At 39.7% G+C, this 23,062-nt stretch overlaps 1 protein-coding gene across 16 annotated transcripts in view; it reads right to left on the bottom strand.

Moving 5' to 3' along the window:
- The window catches only part of AKAP9 (A-kinase anchoring protein 9), a 209,566-nt gene that overhangs the window by 28,009 nt on the left and 158,495 nt on the right, over positions 1 to 23,062 (bottom strand). For 13 of the 16 annotated variants that reach the window (XM_073333994.1, XM_073333991.1, XM_073333990.1 and 10 more), the window contains 8 exons: positions 21,283 to 21,495; positions 18,439 to 18,477; positions 16,961 to 17,193; positions 14,888 to 15,007; positions 12,502 to 12,678; positions 12,270 to 12,374; positions 10,034 to 10,186; positions 7,369 to 7,548 (listed from right to left, as the gene is read on the bottom strand). In XM_073333994.1, coding sequence (XP_073190095.1) covers positions 7,369 to 7,548; positions 10,034 to 10,186; positions 12,270 to 12,374; positions 12,502 to 12,678; positions 14,888 to 15,007; positions 16,961 to 17,193; positions 18,439 to 18,477; positions 21,283 to 21,495 — 1,220 coding nt within the window. The remainder of the gene's footprint in view (positions 1 to 7,368; positions 7,549 to 10,033; positions 10,187 to 12,269; positions 12,375 to 12,501; positions 12,679 to 14,887; positions 15,008 to 16,960; positions 17,194 to 18,438; positions 18,478 to 21,282; positions 21,496 to 23,062) is intronic. The other 3 variants (XM_073333988.1, XM_073333986.1, XM_073333999.1) reach the window with 1 other exon arrangement.

Below are 23,062 nucleotides of genomic sequence, written 5' to 3' on the forward strand. Positions count from 1 at the left end.
ATGTGAAATATAATGGATTTATAATGTAAATGCAAACAGGCCCTTAACTATATCAATATTAAGCACAAATATAATATGAATTTTCTTTTCTACATGTATGTGCAAGCCACCTGTAATGAAATGAAGCTATATTCCGTGCAAGCCACCTGTAATGAAATAATTTATTTTGTACAATAATTTAACTGAAAGAAGAGAGAGATGGAGATGCAGCACTATTTGTCAAAAGAATCTATAATGCTGTCAAAGCAATTCAGCAACAAAGAGATTTGTGATGATACAAGCAGAGCAAAACAATACATTTCTGGACTAACTCATGATATTTGAAGTTACCAGATTCATATTCTTAACTACCCAGAAATTAGTTGAACGACAGAAACAGCCCAATACATGTCCTCACTGAGGTACCTAAATTATGAAGAGGATGACTTTATGATGCAGATAATGGAGAATATGAACAAGAGAGAGACTGACTTCTTTCTGAGCTTGAACAAGAGAAGAAAAGGGAAATTTGGGGTCAGTGAACATAAAAATTTACCAGAATAAGGAAAGAGTTCACAAACAGCAGCAGTAATAAAAGAGTATAAGATTTCAAGGGAATTTGTTTTGGAGAATTAAGAATATAATATGAAACGTTCAGTGGGAGAAACTTCTCATTCCACAAGTATAGAAGAATGCTGGAGGACCCTTAAACACACCATAATACAGGTGCACCAGAGTAAGAGGAATAAGGTTGACAGAAACAAGAAGTGGTCAACGTGGCTTCATAAGGAATTGCTCAAATCTCTTAGGTTAAAAAAAGTCTGTTCTGGAAACGGAAAAGTAGCAGGCAATCAAACAAGAATATTCAGTCAGTCAATACTTGTACAGAAAAGATAAGGATAGCAACAAACAATGAGTTAATGATCGCCAAAGCATAAGCTTTCTTAATTAATTAGCCTCTTACAGTTTGTATGGCAACTTCCACCTTCTCTGCATGTGTGTATATATCTATATATCTATCTTCTTACTATATGTTCCATTCTATGCATCCGATGAAGTGGGCCGTAGCCCACGAAAGCTTATGCTCTAATAAATTTGTTAGTTCTTTATTTGGATTTTAGCACAGCATTCACATAGTATCAAGAAATCCTGCACACAAAATTCATTTAATTAGGCATAAGTATAATATGCAATATTATTCAGTCAAATAGACTGAAAGTTGGAAAAGGCCACAAAGAAACTGATTTTAAAAACAAAAACACTGAAGGGAGGAAGAGGTCTAGAAGAGTACTGAAGGGATTGATCTAAAGTAGTGGTTCCCAAACTTTTAGCAAGACGACCCAACAACTGCATTTTGACTGATTTTGTGACCTGCAGAGGGTCCATCTTTGGAAAGGGAGGGGCACACAAAATCATAGGCTAGTGTCCTCCTTTTCCACCGCCACCTCCTCCTCATCCTTGCCCCACTGAGAGGGCACTGGCCACTTGCAGCAGCACCCTCTGCCCTGGTGCCGCAACCCTAATACCGGCTCGTTTAGGTGGAGGCCCCAGCGGGGGTTTGAAGGGCAAGCCTGCCTCACCCTCACCCTGCAGCAGCAGCTCCTGTCCTACAGGTTTGGGCCTGACTTCCTACTCCGGGCATTGCGACCTGGTGCACAGGGTTGCAGCGCCACTCAGGTTTGGCCCAGCCACCCTTCCATCATGACAGAGAGATGACTGAGCAAAATTTGAGTGAGTGGCATTGCAACCTGGTTTGACCCAGCCACCCCATGAGACAGGAACCACTGCTGCAGAGTAAGTGCCGGGTGGGGAGCCTCCCCTCTGCATTGGATCCACAACCCTCCTAGAACCTTTCTGTGACCCACTGGCACATCACAACCCATTGTTTGGGAAATATTGATCTAAGGTCTAGTCTTATTTTATATCTACATCTTGCACCAAGGAGAGAAGGGAATTATTTAACATGCTAGAGAATATAACTAAGAGTGATGGGATGAAATTAAGAAAGGGATAATATAGGTTGAATCTGAGCAAGGCTTCTATTTTTCGCGATCTAACAACTTCATTTGGGGGGTTATTTTTAGCAATTTTTGAGTTTTACATAGGTCAAAAAAAAAATCAGGGTTTTTCGGGACTTTTTCTCTTTGTAAATACTGTAATGTGTAATGTACACTATACTCACTACTCCTATACTATAATGACTAATCTCTTTGTAATGTTCCCTAGAGTGCTTTAACGTAGTACTCTTTCTAACAGCACTAGTTAAAGTAGGGGACCTAATAGGTCCTATATGGACCAGTTAATGAGAAACACACATTGGTGCGCTTTAGAAATCACAGTCCCGTAGTCTGCATTCCTGCTCCATGTAGATAAGCCCCTAGACACAAGCAACCATTTCTGGGGGTTTTCTAGTGTTCATTTGATAAAGAGAGCACCTGGAGTGCATTAAGATGTTTTGTCCCTCAGCATGCTCCACTTCAAGCGTGGGTATGACTGTGCAGTTTCAATCAGAGATTTTTGTCAGCAGTGTCTGCAGCCCCATGCCTGCACCCTACACATCCTCATGCTCTGGGTCCAAGGGCACATAGGGAAAGGAGGACCTGTCCTCGCTGCTCTAGTTCTTTCTCTACTACAAAGTCCACGGGTAAGAACTCCAAAGCAGAGAGGAAGGAAGGAAGGCGGTGGAGCACCCACAGGGACAAAACATCTTGAAGAACTCCAATTACTGTATAGGTAAGTAACCTCCCCTTCTTTAAGATGTTGTCTCAATGGGTGTTGCACTTCAGGTGGCTCCCGAGCAGCGCTCTGGCGATGGCGGATGCTGAGCAGATGGATTCAGTACACACCAGAGAGCAGCCTCACCAAAGGGTGCATCTGCCCTAGAAGCAAGCCTGAGAGCATAGTGCTGGGAAAATGGGTGCACAGATGACCATGCGGCAGCTTTGCAAATATCTGTGATATGTTAAGTAGGGCTATAGAGGTGAATTGTGCCCTGGTGGGATGGCCAGTCTCTCTAGGTGCCTCTGGAAGCTTTATAACATGCTACTATGTATTCATTTCAATAACTTTTGGGTGGAAATTGATGATCCCTTCATTCTCTCTGTGAAGTAAACTAGGAGTCTAGGAGAAGCTCTGAACGGCTTAGTCCTATTGAGCGAGAAAGCAAGGGCTGTTCTCATGTCCAGAGTATGAAGACTGGCTTCTTCCCTTGAAGTATGAGGTTTGGGATAAAAAAAACTGGTAACTGAATGTTCTGACTGATGTAGTAGTTGAGCCACACTGAAACACCAGCATTTCAAGTTAGACAGTGTCGTGAATAGGTCTATCTCTGGGAAGCCCCAGGCAAGACAAATCTCCTCAAAGACCAGATTGCTCAGCTCCCATTCATGGTACTGGCTGAAATGCCTGCTCAGGGTGTCTGCTATGGTATTTTCTGAAGACTCTCGGTGCGGTCAAAAGACCAAACAGAAGAACTTGGTACTGGTGGCAGTCATCATCAATGACAAACTGTAGGAAGGTCTGTGAGCCGGATGCACAGCTATATGGAAATACGCATTCTGGAGGTTGAGGGCCTCAAACCAGTAACCCGGATCTAATGATGGAATTATTGCTGCTAGCATTAGCATCCTGAATTGCTGTGTCTGGATGACAGTGTTCAGAGTCCTGAGATCCAGGATCAGTCTCCATCCCCTTTTTTCTTAAGCACAAGGTAGTATTTGGAGTAGAACCTTTCTAATCAAGTTGGAAGGAACAGGTTTGATTGCCCCCCGGAAGCAGGAGAGATTAGGAGACCCTTGTGAGAAGGGTCACTGAAAAGGGATGGGGAGGTGGGGGTAGGAGGGAGTTGAACTGGATGGTGTAACCAGATAAAACTATTTCTAGTATCCATCTTTCTGACATTATATGCTCCCAGGAAGGCATGAAATGGGAGAGGCAATCCCCATAGGGTACATGGAGGGTAGGACAATGCAGTGTAGATCCGTACAGTGCAGTGATTCGTGGCCCTCAGTAAAGCTTCAAAATGGCTGCTTGGGAAAAATCGCTGACTGGGAGGAAACAGCAGATGATGGGCCCTTTTTGTGGAACATGGACCTCTTCTTAAGTGTTCTGGTGGTCTTTGGGAGGTTGGATACTGAACTGGTGAGATCACTGAGGTGTCTGTGATTTGCTATATTTTCTTTTTTGATGCAGGGATGCCGATGCCCAGAGATCACAGGGTCTTTGAGAGAGTGCAGGGATTCATCTGTGACATCACTGAAGAGCTTGGGCCCTTCTAAAGGAAAATCCTCCATTGTATTTTGTACCTCCCTGGGGAGCCTGGAGGATTGCAGCCATGAAGCTTGATGAATGACCATGGTGGCAGTCAAAGAAAGATGCTGTGTCAGCTGCACTATGGGAAGCTTACAAAGGAGTTCTGGCGATCATCTGGCCTTCTGTGATGAGGGCTTGAAACAGGTCCTTCTGGTCTTGAGGCAAATAATCAATACAGTGAGAGATTTGCTATAATTCATAGTCTTACTTTGCCATCAAGGCATGATAGTTGGCAACCCTGAACTGTAGTGTGGCCAAAGAGTAGCTTTCGTGGCCAAAAAGATCCAGCTGTTTAAATTCTTTGTTGTGAGTAGTTGATCTACCAAAGAATTTGGTCTGGAATGGGTGAAAAGACACTCTCAACCCTTGGCTGATAGACAGTACTTATATCAGCCCCCTCGCCTGTAGCTGGAATGGTTAGCAGGTGTTTGCCATATTGTACAGGCTGGTGACAGCATGGCATCATTAATAGATAAGGCTACCTTTCCTTGAGAAGAGGTATACAACATTTCCACCAGTGAGTGTTGTGGTTCTTCTGTTTTCTTCAAGGGGATCTATAAAGTCTTAGCTATTCTATTCATGAGGTCTTGGAAGATATTGCAGTCATCCACATAGGATGGTGGAGGGGACATAACTCATCTGGTGAGGAAGAGGATTTATTAGATGGCAATGCCTTCTCCTCTGCCCTCATTTCTTGTTCTTCTGGAGGATCTTTGTGGGGAAGAGAGTCCCAGGGTACTGGTGGCAGCTGCTCTTGGCAGGTCCTCTTATGTGAGGGCATTTTGTAGAGCTGATGCCGGTAAGGGGCCCAAAGGTTCCAGAAAGCCCAGTGTGGCAGGGCATATGTTAAAGGAGAGGGACTCCATGGTTGTTCTTAAAAAGGCCAACAGAACAATCACTGACTGGCCCCTGGAGTCTCATCCCCTGGATATACTGCAGGAGAGGGAGACTGGAATGGAAAAGTAATGGTATCCTGGATGGGACTGTCTGAGTCAGCATCCAGCAGAGAAGCCAGAGGCATTGGTACTGGGGACCGTGTCAGTACTGGTGGTCAAACTGGTACCAGTAGCTGCGCTGATACTGGTGGCCAAATTCTTGTGTCAGGGTGTGGTAGCACCAGAAGATTTGTTGCTACTGGCAGGAAATTCCTCTTGGCAGCTCTCAGCAGATGGCATTCAGGCTCCTCTGACATTCACAGGTCTTGAGAGGAGAATCTGCTCGGTAACGGTAATCTCGGGCACTATTTCTCAGATTGAAATATACTGAGCAGTGGAGACAGTACAGATGGATGGTCTGTACACTCTTTATTTCTGTGGTCCGAGGAAGAAGGTTGTTGGGGTCGAGGACAGTTTCTTTGAGGAGTCCCTGTGCTTGGAGGGTTCCGAAACAATGCTGCCACATAGGGTTATTTGCTGACAGATTTTCCAGCAAGCAGCACGTTGGAAGTCCTTTTTGGTGGTACTGGTGTCTTGGTGCCCAAGGAGATAGCAGCCTTAGCAGTACTTGTACTGGGACCTGAGGGTTCCTTACTTCCTGGCCTTTGGGGCTACTTCTTTTCTTTTAGGCTCCCTATCACAGGATCTGTGTCTTTTCTTCTTGAAAGGCTTTGAAGTCTCTGAGTAGGCCCCATAGTCTCTGATTACAGGATCCAGAGAAGTCACTGAAGTGCTAAGAGGCTGAGGCCAATGTATGAGAAGGGGGGAATTCACACCCCAAAGAGGAGAGAGGTCTCAAAGAATACTTCATAAGGAACAACTTCAGTCTGTCCTTTCTCAGTTTCACAGATCTGCTCTTGAAAATGCAGCAGACTTTGCATTTTGATGGAACGTGAGAATTTCTAAAGCAGTGGAGGCAGCTGGAATACCTGTCACTGAGGGGAAAAGACCTGTGGCAGGTCTGGCAGGGTTTGAAGACTGGGCTTTGGGACATAGCCCAAGGAAAGAAGCCTGCAACAAACAGGGGTCGAGAGCAGCAGAGGCCCTGACTGTGAAACAAAGGGAAAAAATAATATCATCTTGTGGGATTAAATCCAAAATGCTCAGCCAGCTCCTAAGTGTACACACAGCTGTTCTTTATGACTTACCAAAAGGCTATATGAAATGAAGAATATTTGTGTTTGGAGACAATGTTTATGATTAAAATGTATATAGAGTCATGCGTACAACTATCTGAATAGAAGATAAAATCTCACCACAATAAATCACCCAATTTGCTTTCTACATGAGATATGAGACATTGGGCCAGTTTCTCCTCATGCTTATCCTAGTTTAAATCAGAAGTACCTCTTCTGGGATGGTGAATCTATCCTGCACTAGCTGCTATGCTCTAACTGTCTCTTTGCATTCTGCTGATGCACATTAACAAAGAGGACTAAATCAAACCGTTAATGCATACAGCAGACAAGCCCTGAATCATATTCATGTAAAATGGATGCAAGCCAGTGGAGAATCAGGTCCATTGTCTATTACAGGAGAAAAAGAAGTGTTGATAGTAGTTTAGAAAGCAGCAAAAAGCTAGAACAGTTAAAGTATGGAAAATATTGAAAATGGTTCTTATTCCACTTTGTCTTATCAATATAGTGCTGCAAGTCTCTTGCCTGAAATCCTTGCAGATCTGGCAAGCGTTATATTATATTAGAAAAGGATTATGGTTCATGGTATGATCAGAAAGGCTGCATTTACACATATTCAGTGAACTCATAGCTTCATTAGTTTGAAAAGAAGAAATTTCAGAAATGAAGCACTATCCAGCAGGTGGCATCAAAATGCAACCTACTAAATATATCTCATATATACAAGACAGTAGAATAAATTCAGTAAGTATGCTGAGATGCAACTCAGATGTCTGCATCCTGATAGGCTGCAAGAGGATCAGGAGTACTTAAAGACAGCAAAGAATACATGATTATATAAGCAAATACAGGCAAATATAATTCTAATGTATTTTCTTAACAGAATGTCAGAGCCATACAATAACTGATAAATAGTAATTAATTTCGAAGGTTAGAGCACTGCATTCTATTAATGACTAAATAAACATGTTCTTTAAATATAAACAAAAGATTTCAAAAGAATATACTTTGTTGTCTGTTGTGATTTCAAGTTGCTGTTGCAGTGCTGTTATTTGTTCATTAAGATGATCTATTTCCTGCTCCTTTTCATGCATGATCTGAGCAAGTTTCCCAGGTACTAGACAATGATCCTTTATGGATGTATCTTCAGATTTCTGGATCAGTAGCCCCAATCTTTCCATTTCATCCTACAAAAAAAAAATCCATAACGTGCTGTAATTACATGTATCCTTTTCTGAATATTCTTCAATTAATAGATTATTTAAATGATAGATTTCAGAGGAACAGCCGTGTTAGTCTGTATTCGCAAAAAGAAAAGGAGTACTTGTGGCACCTTAGAGACTAACCAATTTATTTGAGCATGAGCTTTCGTGAGCTACAGCTCACTTCATCAGATGTTTACCGTGGAAACTGCAGCAGACTTTATATACACACAGAAATCATGAAACAATACCTCCTCCCACCCCACTGTCCTGCTGGTAATAGCTTATCTCAGGCATTGGCACCCTGACAGCAGGATTGTCTGGCTATGTAGACTCCCTCCTCAGGCCCTACGCTACCAGCACTCCCAGCTACCTTCGAGACACCACTGACTTCCTGAGGAAACTTCAATCCATCGGTGATCTTCCTGATAACACCATCCTGGCTACTATGGATGTAGAAGCCCTCTACACCAACATTCCACACAAAGATGGACTACAAGCCGTCAAGAACACTATCCCCGATAATGTCACAGCTAACCTGGTGGCTGAACTTTGTGACTTTGTCCTTACCCATAACTATTTCACATTTGGGGACAATGTATACCTTCAGATCAGCGGCACTGCTATGGGTACCCGCATGGCCCCACAGTATGCCAACATTTTTATGGCTGATTTAGAACAACGCTTCCTCAGCTCTCGTCCCCTAAAGCCCCTACTCTACTTGCGCTATATTGATGACATCTTCATCATCTGGACCCATGGAAAAGAAGCCCTTGAGGAATTCCACCATGATTTCAACAATTTCCATCCCACCACCAACCTCAGCCTGGTCCAGTCCACACAAGAGATCCACTTCCTGGACACTACAGTGCTAATAAACAATGGCCACATAAACACCACCCTATACCGTAAACCTACTGACCGCTATTCCTACCTGCATGCCTCCAGCTTTCACCCTGACCACACCACACGATCCATCGTCTACAGCCAAGCTCTGCGATACAACCGCATTTGCTCCAACCCCTCAGACAGAGACAAACACCTACAAGATCTCTGTCAAGCTTTCTTACAACTACAATACCCACCTGCAGAAGTAAAGAAACAGATTGATAGAGCCAGAAGAGTTCCCAGAAGTTACCTACTACAGGACAGGCCTAACAAAGAAAATAACAGAACGCCACTAGCCGTCACCTTCAGCCCCCAACTAAAACCCCTCCAACGCATTATTAAGGATCTACAACCTATCCTAAAGGATGACCCAACACTCTCACAAGTCTTGGGAGACAGGCCAGTCCTTGCCTACAGACAGCCCCGCAACCTGAAGCAAATACTCACCAACAACCACATACACAACAGAACCACTAACCCAGGAACTTATCCTTGCAACAAAGCCCGTTGCCAATTGTGCCCACATATCTATTCAGGGGACACCATCACAGGGCCTAATAACATCAGCCACACTATCAGAGGCTCGTTCACCTGCACATCCACCAATGTGATCTATGCCATCATGTGCCAGCAATGCCCCTCTGCCATGTACATTGGTCAAACTGGACAGTCTCTACGTAAAAGAATAAATGGACACAAATCAGATGTCAAGAATTATAACATTCATAAACCAGTCGGAGAACACTTCAATCTCTCTGGTCACGCAATCACAGACATGAAGGTCGCTATCTTAAAACAAAAAAACTTCAAATCCAGACTCCAGCGAGAAACTGCTGAATTGGAATTCATTTGCAAATTGGATACTATTAATTTAGGCTTAAATAGAGACTGGGAGTGGCTAAGTCATTATGCAAGGTAGCCTGTTTCCTCTTGTTTTTTCCTACCCCCCCCCCCCCCAGATGCTCTGGTTTAACTTGGATTTAAACCTGGAGAATGGTCAGTTTAGATGAGCTATTACCAGCAGGAGAGTGAGTTTGTGTGTGTATGGGGGCGGGGGGGATGTGAGAAAACCTTGATCTATGCAGGAAATAGCCCGACTTGATTATGTTAAGAGTTGTCACTTTGGATGGGCTAGCACCAGCAGGAGAGTGAATTTGTGTGGGGGGGTGGAGGGTGAGAAAACCTGGATTTGTGCTGGAAATGGCCCACCTGTTGATCACTTTAGATAAGCTATTACCAGCAGGACAGTGGGGTGGGAGGAGGTATTGTTTCATGATTTCTGTGTGTATATAAAGTCTGCTGCAGTTTCCACGGTAAACATCTGATGAAGTGAGCTGTAGCTCACGAAAGCTCATGCTCAAATAAATTGGTTAGTCTCTAAGGTGCCACAAGTACTCCTTTTCTTTAAATGATAGAAGATCACATGAAATAAAGAATGGCTATATGAATTTTTTTATATTTTGTATGTTGAATAGTACAACACTTGAACATCAAATAGAGTTAAGGATCTTGATTTTATCCCAGAATGAATTTATTCAGGGTAAACATGAATGAAACTATATCCTGTCTGTCGGATAATTACCTTAAATAATTTATTCTCTTGTTCCAGTTCTTGAAATCGTGTAGTGGATTCCTTTCTCTGGATTTCTAATTGCATATGTAATTGTTGAACTTCTTCATTTTTGTTTTCTAGTTCCTCTCGAAACTGCTCCAGTTGTTCTTCAAGGTTTGTGATCTGCACATCCAAAATGTGGATCGAAGAGGTTAATAGACACACAGCAGAGCCACATTTAAAAAACAACAACATATATCTGGGATCAGTTTTGTTTCTGAAAATAACAGAATTTTACTCAAATGAGATCTGTGTTCACCAATACACTGGCCATGTTGATTGTAAAGATACATTTGATTCTTAAGACTGAATGGATTTGGAAATAGTGATTTGGAAGTAGACCAGGTCACTCATCCATCTTCTGAAGGCCTGCAAGCTATTTGTATACAAAACTCCCACTGATATCAGCTGAAATCACTATGATTGTTCCAGTGAGGGAGAGCTTGCAGGACTAGGCTCATTTAAATTTACCAGTTCTACCTCACAATGGCTTTAGAGTCTCAAAATACTTAACTGACATTTTAAAAACTGTTTACATGAGCTTCTCTTATTGCTGCCTTCAACAGCCTTTTCAAAACAATTAAAAATATAAGTGAGCTGAATTCCACTTTCAGTTACACTGGTATAAATCTGGAATAATTCCAGTGAAATCAACAGAGTCCAGATTTTCAAGAGTGTAACTGAAAGAAGAGCGTGGTCCATTATGTTTAAAATCATTTTAGGATATTCGCTGGGCTTTTCAAAGGAGCCTAATAGAGTTAGGTGCCCAAATTCCAATGAGATCTGGGTACCTAGCACCCTCAGGTTCCTTTGAAATTCTCACCCATTATTCTTATACTTAACTCATGTGACCATGTCCTTTTTATTTCTTAATTTAGACTAAATGGGTTATATCTGGATCTCATTTACACTATGTGAATTTGGAGTAACTCCATTCAGAGAACACTTCAATCTCTTTAGTTACTCGATTACAGACCTAAAAGTGGCAATTCTTCAACAAAAAAACTTCAAAAACAGACTCCAATGAGAGACTGCTGAATTGGAATTAATTTGCAAACTGGATACAATTAACTTAGGCTTGAATAAAGACTGGGAGTGGATGGGTCATTACACAAAGTAAAACTATTTCCCCATGTTTATTCCCCCCCCCCCCCGCTGTTCCTCAGACATTCTTGTCAACTGCTGGAAATGGCCCACCTTGACCATCACTACAAAAGGGTCTTCCCCTCCCCCACCTCCCGGGTAATAGCCCACCTTAAGTGATCACTCTCATTACAGTGTGTATGGTAACACCCATTGTTTCATGTTCTCTGTGTATATAAATCTCCCCACTGTATTTTCCACTGAATGCATCCGATGAAGTGAGCTGTAGCTCATGAAAGCTTATGCTCAAATAAATTGGTTAGTCTCTAAGGTACTACAAGTCCTCCTTTTCTTTCCACTGACTCAGTATCAGTGTTATCAGAATGTGGCCTTTTATCCTTTCTTTCAAGATAAATACTTCTGTAATCGCAACTGAACTACATTTGTACTGATTCTCATTTTTATAAAAGAGGATTTCAGGCATCAGACTGTGGATGATGTTCACTCCTTCATTTTAAGGTTTCTTGAACTCCATCCTGTTTACCATCAGGATACTTATTTTTTGGCTGGAAAGGTATAATGTAGGTCTTTTCCAAAAACACCTTTAATGTGTGCAGGCTAGTGCTGGTGGTGTGGTGCCTTACTATCTCAAACACCCTTGTAAAGGTTAAGCATGGCACATTTTTCCCCATTGCATGGAAAAAGCAATGGGAATCTAAAAATCAAGCACATATCTGGTCTTCCCTCATAGAACTCTGGTGTTTTGCAACACTGCCAGTCTGCTAACCAAATATATAGTCCTAACAAGATTTTCTCCACAAGTGTACACAATAGCTTCACTAGAACTTAGATGGGAAAACAATTCAACCAAAAAGTGCCACCCATTCAATAAACACCACCACTGCCTACAACACTTTAGGAGGTCCTTGGGAGAACCTGTTCCAATAATTACCAGGCAGAAGCCTGCTCAGCTTGTGGGAGTTGTTGAGATCACTGTCCAATATGGCCTTGCTGCAGTGTATAAACAGTGAACTACAGATTGCTGCATTGAGTCAGGTGTAAAGCAAAAATCACTAAAACAATTCATATTAAAAGCAAACCTGAACATTTAGAGATACTCTACCTCTTTTTCCTTTCTGTCTACAGCTTCTTGTTCAGCCTGCAATTGTACTTCAAGGGGCAATTCTCCCTTCACAGTGGCAGCTCCACACCGCTTTCTTTCCTCCACCTTTAAACAAGTATTATAATATTAGCTACTTTAGCTTTCATTTATTTATTATTGAGTAAACATTGCATTATTCTTAGGCAAATGAAGAATAGTAGGAAATGCATGGAACTTTTATACACAACAATACCTTTTGCAAATTGTCTGCACTGATAATTAAGGCTTGTTCCAGTTCTCTTATTCTGCACTCCAGTTTCTCAATTTCTTCATCCCGTTCTTGTACATCTCTCTGAAGTTGCTCTTTAGAGAGCAAAAGCTCACTGCATTTGTCTGTTTTTTCTTGTAGATGGTTTGTTAACTGTTCAACCTGGTGGACAACATGGTAAGCATGGTGAATACTCTGTAGCATATTGGAATGTGTTTCTAGCATTAGTATAACACTGATTTTTGAGGGAAAAAACCTCCTCTCTTAATGAATGTCCAACCTCTATGGCAGAAAACAGTACAAAATTAGTCTTGTAGCTCCAAATCCAATAAATACAAATTATGCCTCTGATGAGTTTTATGTTTTGTGTGATGGCATTTGCTACTCCCTACAACCTATTTTGTCCTTCTCAAGGTCCTCAGACTCCCTACTGAGCTAAGACATATACCTTGGTATCCCTGTGCACCCTATCAGTGGGATCCCTGAAACATCCAAGGAAGAAGTGTCTTGACACTAGAGAACAAATTCAATTCCAGCAGTTCTGTTATTCTTCAAGTCCTAAAAAACTATTTGTGCCAAAAGTCCTTGAACCAAAAATAATTTGTGAAAGAAGGAATGACAAAATGCTCATGTTGCTTTGGGGGGAGAGTTAAAGTTATCTGGGTAACCTTAATTATGCATTTCCATACTTCAAAACATTTTAGCTTTTGAGGGTTATTTTATAACTACTCTAACTTCATCTAGATCTTTAATGTTCAAGTCAGTTAATATAGTTCTACCTTAACTCTAGATTAACAAGAAACTTTGTTTTCTGCCTAAGTTTTTAAATACGATTTGGAAATGGCTAGGTAGTCACCAAAAGTAACAGAGGATGTAGTTTATATGGCCTCACTTTCTGCAGTAGAAATCATCGTCTAGATAAAGCCTTCTGAATCTCCTGAAGTTGAGACATTCAAGGCTTAGGAACATCATATTAAGGGAGTAATGAAAATAGTCAAGATGGGAAGTAATTAAGACACAAGTAAAGATTTCAGCAGAGGTACGTGGAAGGTAAACACAATTGTGGCACTGTTCTAGATGTGACATGAACAGAATTACAGATAAGGAAAATGTGTGAGTAACAAGTGCAAAACATCTAGCCTGAGGCACAAAGATAAGGTCTGAGTTAAACTGAGTGATAGGGAGAGATGGGACAAACAGCTTTTCATTCAAGAAGTGAATTTCAGTATCTGAAGTATTTAGAAGTTATGATTTAGCCTGGAACTAACAGAGTCAATGCAATTTGACAGATGGAAGATAGAAAGATCAGATGGAAGGGTGCCATCCACCTGAAAGTGTTATCCAAGTTTGAAGCAACCAGTTAGACATCCCAGAGGGAGAAGATAAATGGAAAAGAATATTTCACAATATTCTTCCCCGATAGTCCATTGTGGAAGAACTGACCATATTAAACAGCAGAAAGTAAAAACAGTAGTTAGTAATGTAAAATGAAAGCAAAGAGAAGAATATAATACTGCTTCTTGCTCAAGGCACTTATATAAAATAGAATAATATTTCATAACTGTGCTAGTGTAAAGAATACAGACATGTCAGCTATAGTAAGAGACATAAGACGACTCTGTTTAACTTTTAATGAATAGGAAGATCATGTAACAGAGGCACTTCTCCTCATTGTCTATATGCAGTTATATATATATCTGAAAGTTCACATAACATTATTATATATCCCTCCATGCAATTAAAAAAAGCAAGTCTAATAATTCATTTACATTATGTTATGTAGTAATACCCTCCGTCTTTTATCTCTTAGTCTTTCACATTCAATAATAGAATTTTTCGCCTATAACCAGGACCTTACAAATCATGACATTTTTGGACAATACAATAGCAGGCTATTTGCTCTTCCATGTGTATCTAACTTAAAAGTGACAGCTTCTCTATTAATCTCTCTATGTGTGGGGTGCTAGTTAATTGTCAGCTATTAGTGACTATCTTCTGTATGAATATACGTGCACTTACAGTGGTTTCTTCACAATCAATAGTTTCAACACTTGGGACATATTCCAGTATAAAAACCTGGATAAACTGGCAAATAGACTGAACATTTCCATACATTCTGAAGAAGTTTTATCTATCTTCATTAGTTGTTTCAAAAGTGTCTGTTACTGAGATAGCTAAACTCTGCATTATTTTACTGTTTCAAACAACATTTTCACTCTTCATCCATATTGCTTTATTTTCTTGCTGTGCAAAAGATGCAGATTATGTACATTATAAAATAATGTTATAAAAAGGTTTTTACAGTGTGTCCATCATTTGCTTTTATCATGTACATTCATTAAGCACAGCTGATAATACTTCAAAAAGTTACCTCTCTGGTTTGGTGTTCATTGATAGGTTGAAACCTTTGTGGAGTCTTAAGTTGTTGCTCTAGTTTCTGTATCTCTTGTTGGAACACATCTCTTTCATGTTCTCTATCAATTGCTTGCTCCTGAAATTTATGAAATTATGACAATGTTATTTGGATGAACATTATTAGAAAGATCTATATTCAAATTACGCATATATCATCTCATTTCTGCAAACTGTGAGTTTTATATATATCAGTTTTTATTAAGTAGCATGATCGCTTTTTATTTTTATTAAATTCCTCTTACTTATTGGACAGCCACCGTACTTCATATGTTTCTGTTTGATCAGTCAAAAAACAAAAAGATATTGTATTTCCCTATGGATCCAATACTACTGCATCAGAGTGTATTATTTCTTCAGCAACAGCAAGTCAGAAGCCTATTATTTTGATGTTTTTAACTTTCCTTTTTCTTTAATATATTTAGTACAAATATAAATTCAAGTGTTGAAGTCTGAATACTTATACTAATATTAGTCTGGCACCAACTACAAAAAACAGATTCCAAGAATACATTATCTGAATTTTGCATATCAATTTTGTCTTGATAAAATCAGATTGTTTGAGATACATTTTGTGACATTTGTGAAATAATTTCTAAATATTCATATATAAAATGCTGCAACATTTGTAACAACATGGGCTGTAGTTCCTCTCCAACTGTCAGTTTGGAGAAGTAAGATTGTTTTCATTTAGCAGACAAACAAACAATCAAATGTCTAAGACACAGCAGCAAAGAACATTTATTCTCTCTCTTTTTTAATGCCACATTAGCACAATAATGTGTGTCTTTAATTTTCACAAAAGTCAAATATAGTGAGACATAACATTAACCTCCATGAATTGCTGATTTCATGAACCCAGGTGTATTCTACTGCAGGAGAAAGACCAGAATTCTAATATATTTATAAAGAGTTTATTTGCATTCTAGCCAAGTGCTATGTCGCTCTTAAACACACATTGTTGATTAACAAAAGTTGTGTTAAATTTATAGTGATGGATTTTTCACATGTTCATTTTGAACCTAACCATAGAAAAAACACTAATTTTAATTGTAACAACAACATCAGAACAGCACAAAATGAAATAATGCAAATTCATCTAAGTGATAAAATATTTCTAGACAGGTCTTCCAGTTCACACTGCTTAGTAGTAACTAATGCAGAGGTGGCATCACAAAATATTCTAGCTGTTATATTAATTACAAATGAAATTCATCCCTCCCTACACAAAACTGGAGTAACTGGGCTTGAGCAGAGAATTAATTGTAGCAGGGTGGAATTCATTACCTCCAACCCACAAGCAGGAGATAGGATTGAGTGAGTGGAAGGAAGGGTAGCTGCAGCTGCAATCAGGGAAAGATCAGATAGTGTGCATAATGAGTGGTCAAGTAGGACATGCAACCTGGAAGAAGGGAAGCGTTCACCTGCAACTGCTGTAGGGGGATGAGACAGATGGAATGGGACTCCAGTAGAGTGTGGTTGGAGAGGCTGTCAGGGAAACTTACACGTAGTCCAAACCACTAAAAGGATGGAATTTTCAAAGGAGCCTAAGAGAGCTTACCACCCACTCCCCTCAAGTTCAATAGGAGTGTAATATTTAACTCCTTTAGGCTCCTTTGAAAATCCCATCCTGAACTTTTATAAACTGGAAAACACAGTATATTTTGCCATACACAAAGCCAATTCTAAACATTCATTTTTTCTTACTCATTTTAGAGACTTTTAGATTTGCAAGTTTAGAAATATTAAATAAAAAAATTAAATTAAATTTTGCAACCAAATTATACCTCAAAATACATAGGGAATATTCTAAATTTAGAGATCTCAACTTGGCACTCTACTTTTAAAGCAGTGTTAATGGCATCTCTAGACTTGAAACCACTCTGCAAGTTCAGTCAGATCTATTTTTTCATTTTAGTTCAAAGTCTTAAAGAAATAACATTTCTTGCAGTTCAGAGAAATCTCTGCATCTGTATGGCCCACCTGACAGCATAAACAAACATCTTCTGTCTTTTGCTTTCTCAATACTTACATCTAGAAATTTTCTTGTTTTCTCAAGCTGCTTCTCCAAAGCCTGGTTTTGCTGTCTTAGATCTGTTAGTTCTGCATTTTTTTCTTGCTCTAGCTCTATAAATCGGTTGACCTGCTCCTCCACATCTGTTTCCAGGGCCTTCACTTGTTTCTGGAGGTCATCGTACTCTTTTTCAGCTTGACGCTGTACTTCTATTTTTTCCTTCATTAGCTTTTCTGTCTCCTCCAGTAATTCTGTTTTTAAATAAAGAAACCATATTACTTTTAGATATGCATAGTTAATTATATTATCATTGCAAAACCACTCCCCAAGAGTGCATATCCATGCTGTACCCAAATAAAGGATGTGAACAGGTTTGGGTTTTATTAATTTTTTTTTAAAATGTGGTATTTTTCTATTAAAAAATTATCACGATACCACAAAACCCATATAAATCCCAAACAAAATGGCTATCATCTTCTTTACAAGATTATTAATAGCACAGCTTTATCATATCACTTTATTGTCCATATTAAGCTAAAGATGTTGGTACAAATAGTACAATACAGGAAATGCATCAGTTCGGTTTACAACTGAGGAAGGTGCACAGCTTTACAACAAGGCATGGAAAACCCAACCATCTTCTCATCCTGTAGCAGTTTAACCCATTCCAAATTTATTTTTTTTCACATGATGCATATACAACATGTGAAGGGAAATACTGCAGAACTTGACCTGGTGAGGTGAGCTAGAGAGGGAAATTACTTACTTGTAATTGGAGTTTTCAGAAGGCCTGTATAGATCCCCAGTTTTTGGTTTGGTGTCCTCAGGAGAGGACTGGGAAGCATATATGATAAAGCTTAGGACCACTCTGATAAGACATTAAAGGCATGTACTTGAAAGAGTCATATCACCTGGCCTTATCCATTCCTTGAGGTAAGACCGAAGACTAGGGATCTATAAAGTGCAATTATCGTTGGAGAATCTTCACAAACATGATTGATTCTTAGGTATATGAAAAGAAAACCACCAGATATATACAATTTTCTTTCACTACACAATTGAGATCCTTTGGATACCATCATCTTACATAAATTTTAACCAATTCTTGTTTTGTTAGGTAAACATTACATGTCAATATAAAACAATATCCAGCAAATCATTATGTTAATTATATTTACAAGTTAACAGTAACGAAAAGGCTATTAAAAACCTCTTCCAATACAGCATGAAATCTTAAAATTCATATGTGAATAAGATGATGGTTATTAATGAATCTGCTTATTAAATCTGTTAATACATTGTGCTTAGAAATTATAAGAAATTTTGTTATTAAAAAGAAAAACGGTGAGTGTGAAATATAACATCAAAGCTGAAGGCCAGTAAGAGTTACACTAATGTCAGTAAGCTGAAAGCTCAAAAGTTCTTGATTAATAAATAATAAACAGGTGTAAGTCTGCCACCCAATTAAAGATCAGCCATGCAATATACAAACACACCTGCTTGGGAAGCTGCATCGACTGCAGCATCTACTATGCCTAGGAGAACAGAAAAAACAACAAAAAACAAGAAGCAAAGTAATTCACATGCCAGCTACAGTTTTCTCATTATTCAATTATGTAAGAGAAAATGAAGCTGAAGACAATGCTGTGTTTAAAGACATAGTTATTGTGATAACTTAAGGAATGTGCTTGGTTATTCTGGGAAGTATGACATAGATGTGTATTTTTTGTCCACAAGTTTAAAGTGCACATGAAAAAAACTTGTATTTTCAAGTGATTTTGTACTGTACACAAACCAACCAAATTGTATACAAGGATTCCTCTACTCTAGCACAAGAATGAACAGACTACTATTAGTAAATTGTTCATTACGTAAGCGTGGATACTTGAGATTGCAAATATACAATGGGATTATATCCTATAATTTAACAATAAAGCTTTAACAATGTTTTGAATAAATGTACAAAAAATCTTGAAGATAATTTACTATTCCAATTATCAAACCTCCCAGACATTATATAAAATGCTAACATTTCACATGCCATTTATAGCATAGGAATGATCAAGATAGTACTGTTTAAATACCATTGTCCTAACTTTTTCTCCTCAACAAATATTGATTCACAGACATTTAGTTCCTTGTTGAAAGAAGGATTAAAAAATGCATTTACTTTATGAAGTTAAACTTTTGTTAAGTAAACAGTTAACTAGATTAAACCAACTGGGAGGTTTCTTTCTATGTGCTATTTAACAGAAGAGTCCCTTCACTGTCAAAAGCCACAAAATATTTTTTTCCAGAGTACTTCTCTTCCTTTTGGACAACTCATTGGGTGATGCTGGTTACATGCAGATAGCGGCTTTTTCTTGTCCTGCCATATCTGACAATTTGGGAATGTATTTGTACAGTTTTTGCGAATTATACTTGGTAGTAGGGGCCCTTTATATGTATTTGTGTCAGACTACAGATTCCATTTTAGATACAGACTTCTTTAATTTCTCTGTTTTCTTCTTATCTCCATATTGGACTGAAATTCCAAGGTGTAGTGATACAGGCTGATTAATAGAGGCTCATTAAATCGGTATGGTCGTCTATCAAAATGCAAACATCCTAGACAATAAGATAGCTCCTATCCAGAAGAACTGCTTAGCGAGGCGGGGCTGGGGGGAGAATGAGACTGCTTAGCAATTAAATCATCTGATAGGACTCTGTGGTCACCTCTTGAGGTTGACTAGGGAGTCACCTGACAGAGGACTGGAAGGTTATAAAGAGCAGGAGCTGTTCTATGTGCTCTCTCTCTAGCCATTTTCACCAGCTTAAGATGAGGGGAGCTAAGAGAAAGAGATGAGGCAACAGGGGGAGAAGGACGACCCTGTCTACCTCAGCTCAGAGGGTTTCCCCAAAGACCCCCAAAGGAAGGGTGAGCAAAAGTGGGGGAACACACATACAGTAGAACCTCAGCGTTACGAACACCAAGTTATAAACTGACCGGTCAACCATACACCTCATATGGAACTGAAAGTATGCAACCAGGAAGCAGCAGAGAGACAGACACACACTAAGGCAAATACAGTACAGTACTGTGTTAAACGTAAACTAGTACAAAAAATAAAGGGAAAGTTTTAAAAACGTTTTTGACAAGGTAAGGAAACTGTTTCTGTGCTTGTTTCATTTAAATTAAGATGGTTAAAAGCAGCATTTTTCTTCTGCATCATAAAGTTTCTAAGCTGAATGAAGTAAATATTCAGTTGTAAACTTTTGAACGAACAACTTATAACATGTTGTTCAGTTACAAACATTTTAGAGCTATGAACAACTTCCATTCCTGAGGTGTTTGTAAGTCTGAGGTTCTACTGTGTAGGGTTACTTATTTTGTATGGATCTGTATATTACTTGTGTGATTAAGTCCAGAACAATAATTTGTTAAAAATCTGTGCAAAGTATGTGCATGCGTTGTATGCTACAACAACCACATTTCCCTGGAGAAAGTCAAACTGCAATCCAGAAGGCTCACACTTTTGAGGGGATTTTGGCGACGACGTGTTTAAGCTACAGGGGGGAATCTGAAGAGTCAGCACTGGTTCCAGGTGCTAGGCAGCTAGGCCATGTGGTCATAGCTCTCTGAAGGAAATGTTAGGTGAGGGTCTGCATTCCGAGAGCATACCTAGAGACCCCAAGATTGGGACAGTGCCTGGCCCCTGTTCAGACTCTGGAGGCTTAAAATAACTGGGGATCCAGGTGCTGGATTTCCCTTTAATAGAGTCTGCTATGCCACCCTGCAGAGGGAGCTCAACTGAATCTGTGACATCATCTTTGTTACATTCTTTCCTAATAATGCGTCCCTGAAAGAGGCGTTTGGTGAGGGAAGAACACACCTTTCTCAGGTGTCTAATCATGTGTGAACTTGTGTGACTACTTCAATCATGTGTACTTAAGTAGAGTTTCTTGTGCAAACTGGGAACAGAGCTAACTGTACTAGGAGGGAACTGAGTTAGGCCAACATTTTGAAAGTTGGGTGTCTAAAGTCAGCAGCTAAGTCCAAATGTGGTCACCTAAAAGTGGCCTAATTTTTAGAGGTGCTGAGCAATGACATTTCTCACTGACTTTATCGGCAGCTGTGGTTACTCACACTTCTGAAAATCAGGCTACTTTCTGTTTAGTTGCCTAAATGTTAATTTTTGTGGTCAAATTAGATACCCACGTATGAAACTGTTTGCCTTATTGCATTGTTCTGTGAATGATACTAAAAAAGAAAAAAGTTAATCAAGACTTCTGAAAATTTACTAAAGATGGGGTAGGAAAATATGAGAGAACCGCACTGGAAGATTGTGTAGAATACATACGCTGCTCTACTGGTCCTGCATCTGCTTTCATGGCATCCTTCTGTCTGGAGAGTAGCTCCTTTTCTTCCTGGATCTGCTGTCGTTCAGCCTCTAGTTCCTGCAATTTGTTACCTGTACATAGTAGCTCTTGCTCAAGATGGTCTGTTATATCTGTTTTTTCCTGGATTTGTTTTTCCAGAAATGCTCTTTCATCTGCATAACCATCAATGAGGCCTGTTGAGCAGAAATATTAGGTTAATTTAGTATGGCAACTTTCGAACTGCAATTTTAGTGCTATGGCAGAATTTCCTGAATTTGAGGCAACATAAAAATTCTAGAACCCTAACGGTCAGATTAGTATTACCACAATGTTACCGTGACAATTGTTGGGTGCTGACAACGTGTTCCGTGCTCTAAGGAACACTGTGTAGACAAGTTCCCCCAACTAGGTTTACAATCCTAAAATCTAGTCTTGAAAAGCCTTGTTCATGTGAGTAAATTCATACTCATGAGAGACTTCCAATGAAGTGAGTGAGACTGGCGCACATTTTTCTTAGTATGGAAAACATTCACCTGCTCCTATTTCAAATTCTTCATCAAAACATACTTTTGTCCTGCCTATCCGTCCTAACCACCTTTTGAGGCAACTTTCATAAGAACATAAGAATGGCCATACTGGATCAGACCAAAGGTGCATCTAGCCCAGTATCCTGTCTTCCGACAGTGGCCCATGTCAGGTGCCCCAGAGGGAATGAACAGAACAGGTAATCCTCAAGTGATCCATCCCCAGTCGTTCATTCCCAGCTTCTGGCAAACAGAGACTAGGGACACCATTCCTGCCCATCCTGGCTAATAGCCATTGATGGACCTGTCCTCCATGAATTTATCTAGTTCTTTTTTGAACCGTGTTATGGTTATACAATTGTATGTTTGGGCACTGCTGAGTGAGGAATCTTACTGCTGGTAGAATACCACTAGATAAATACACTATGTGTCTGATTTGTTATCTGTAATTTTCCTTCTTTAGGCTTGACCTTTCAAAACCTTATTTATGTGAGAAATCTAAGAAATTCATATTGAGGAGGGATTTGGAAGAAGAGAGGTGCCTGTCACACAAGTGGTTGGTAGGGCACTCCCGGGGTTGGGAACAGCATAGAAAATATAAGCATGAGAGAGGAAAGAGACAAGGGTACGTGGAATAGAAAGCTATGAAGCATGGATAGGGAAGTATCAAGGTTTTTTGTATTTTCATGAGAAGAGTCCCTGCCCCTTCTTGTGATTTAAGGAGAACAGAGAGACTCAATGAACAATTCTTTATTAAGTCTTCCACCACCACCTTTAAGGCATAAACCAGAGAACTCTAAAACTCTATTTGCATACGTCTCACAATAGAATAAGATGTTGAGGTGAATCATTTCTTGCTTATTCACTGTAGCTAGCTCTGGGCTCAGAGTTCAATGGAAATTAATCTTGAAGCTTCTGACAAAAATAATGTATGCCTTTATTTTAAATGTCTACAACAGCAGCCTCTCACACTGGTTCATTCGGTAGACCTCTTTGCTAATGAGATAACCTGGATGAATCACTTCCCTTCCTAAATTCATAATCCCTCACTTTCCATGTGGCATCTAAAATGTTTGGATGGCTAATATTTTCATTCTACACACCGCTGGAAAGGGCGCTGTGGAACAGAACTGAGCACTGCTGCACTCTGAACCAATACAGAACCAGTGCCACAACACGGTATTTGGGAGTGATGTGCTACCAGAGGTGCCATTTTTCAGAAGACACTTAAAATTGA

The sequence above is a fragment of the Lepidochelys kempii genome, chromosome 2, assembly GCF_965140265.1.
Source record: "Lepidochelys kempii isolate rLepKem1 chromosome 2, rLepKem1.hap2, whole genome shotgun sequence".
NCBI classification, from domain to species: domain Eukaryota; kingdom Metazoa; phylum Chordata; order Testudines; family Cheloniidae; genus Lepidochelys; species Lepidochelys kempii.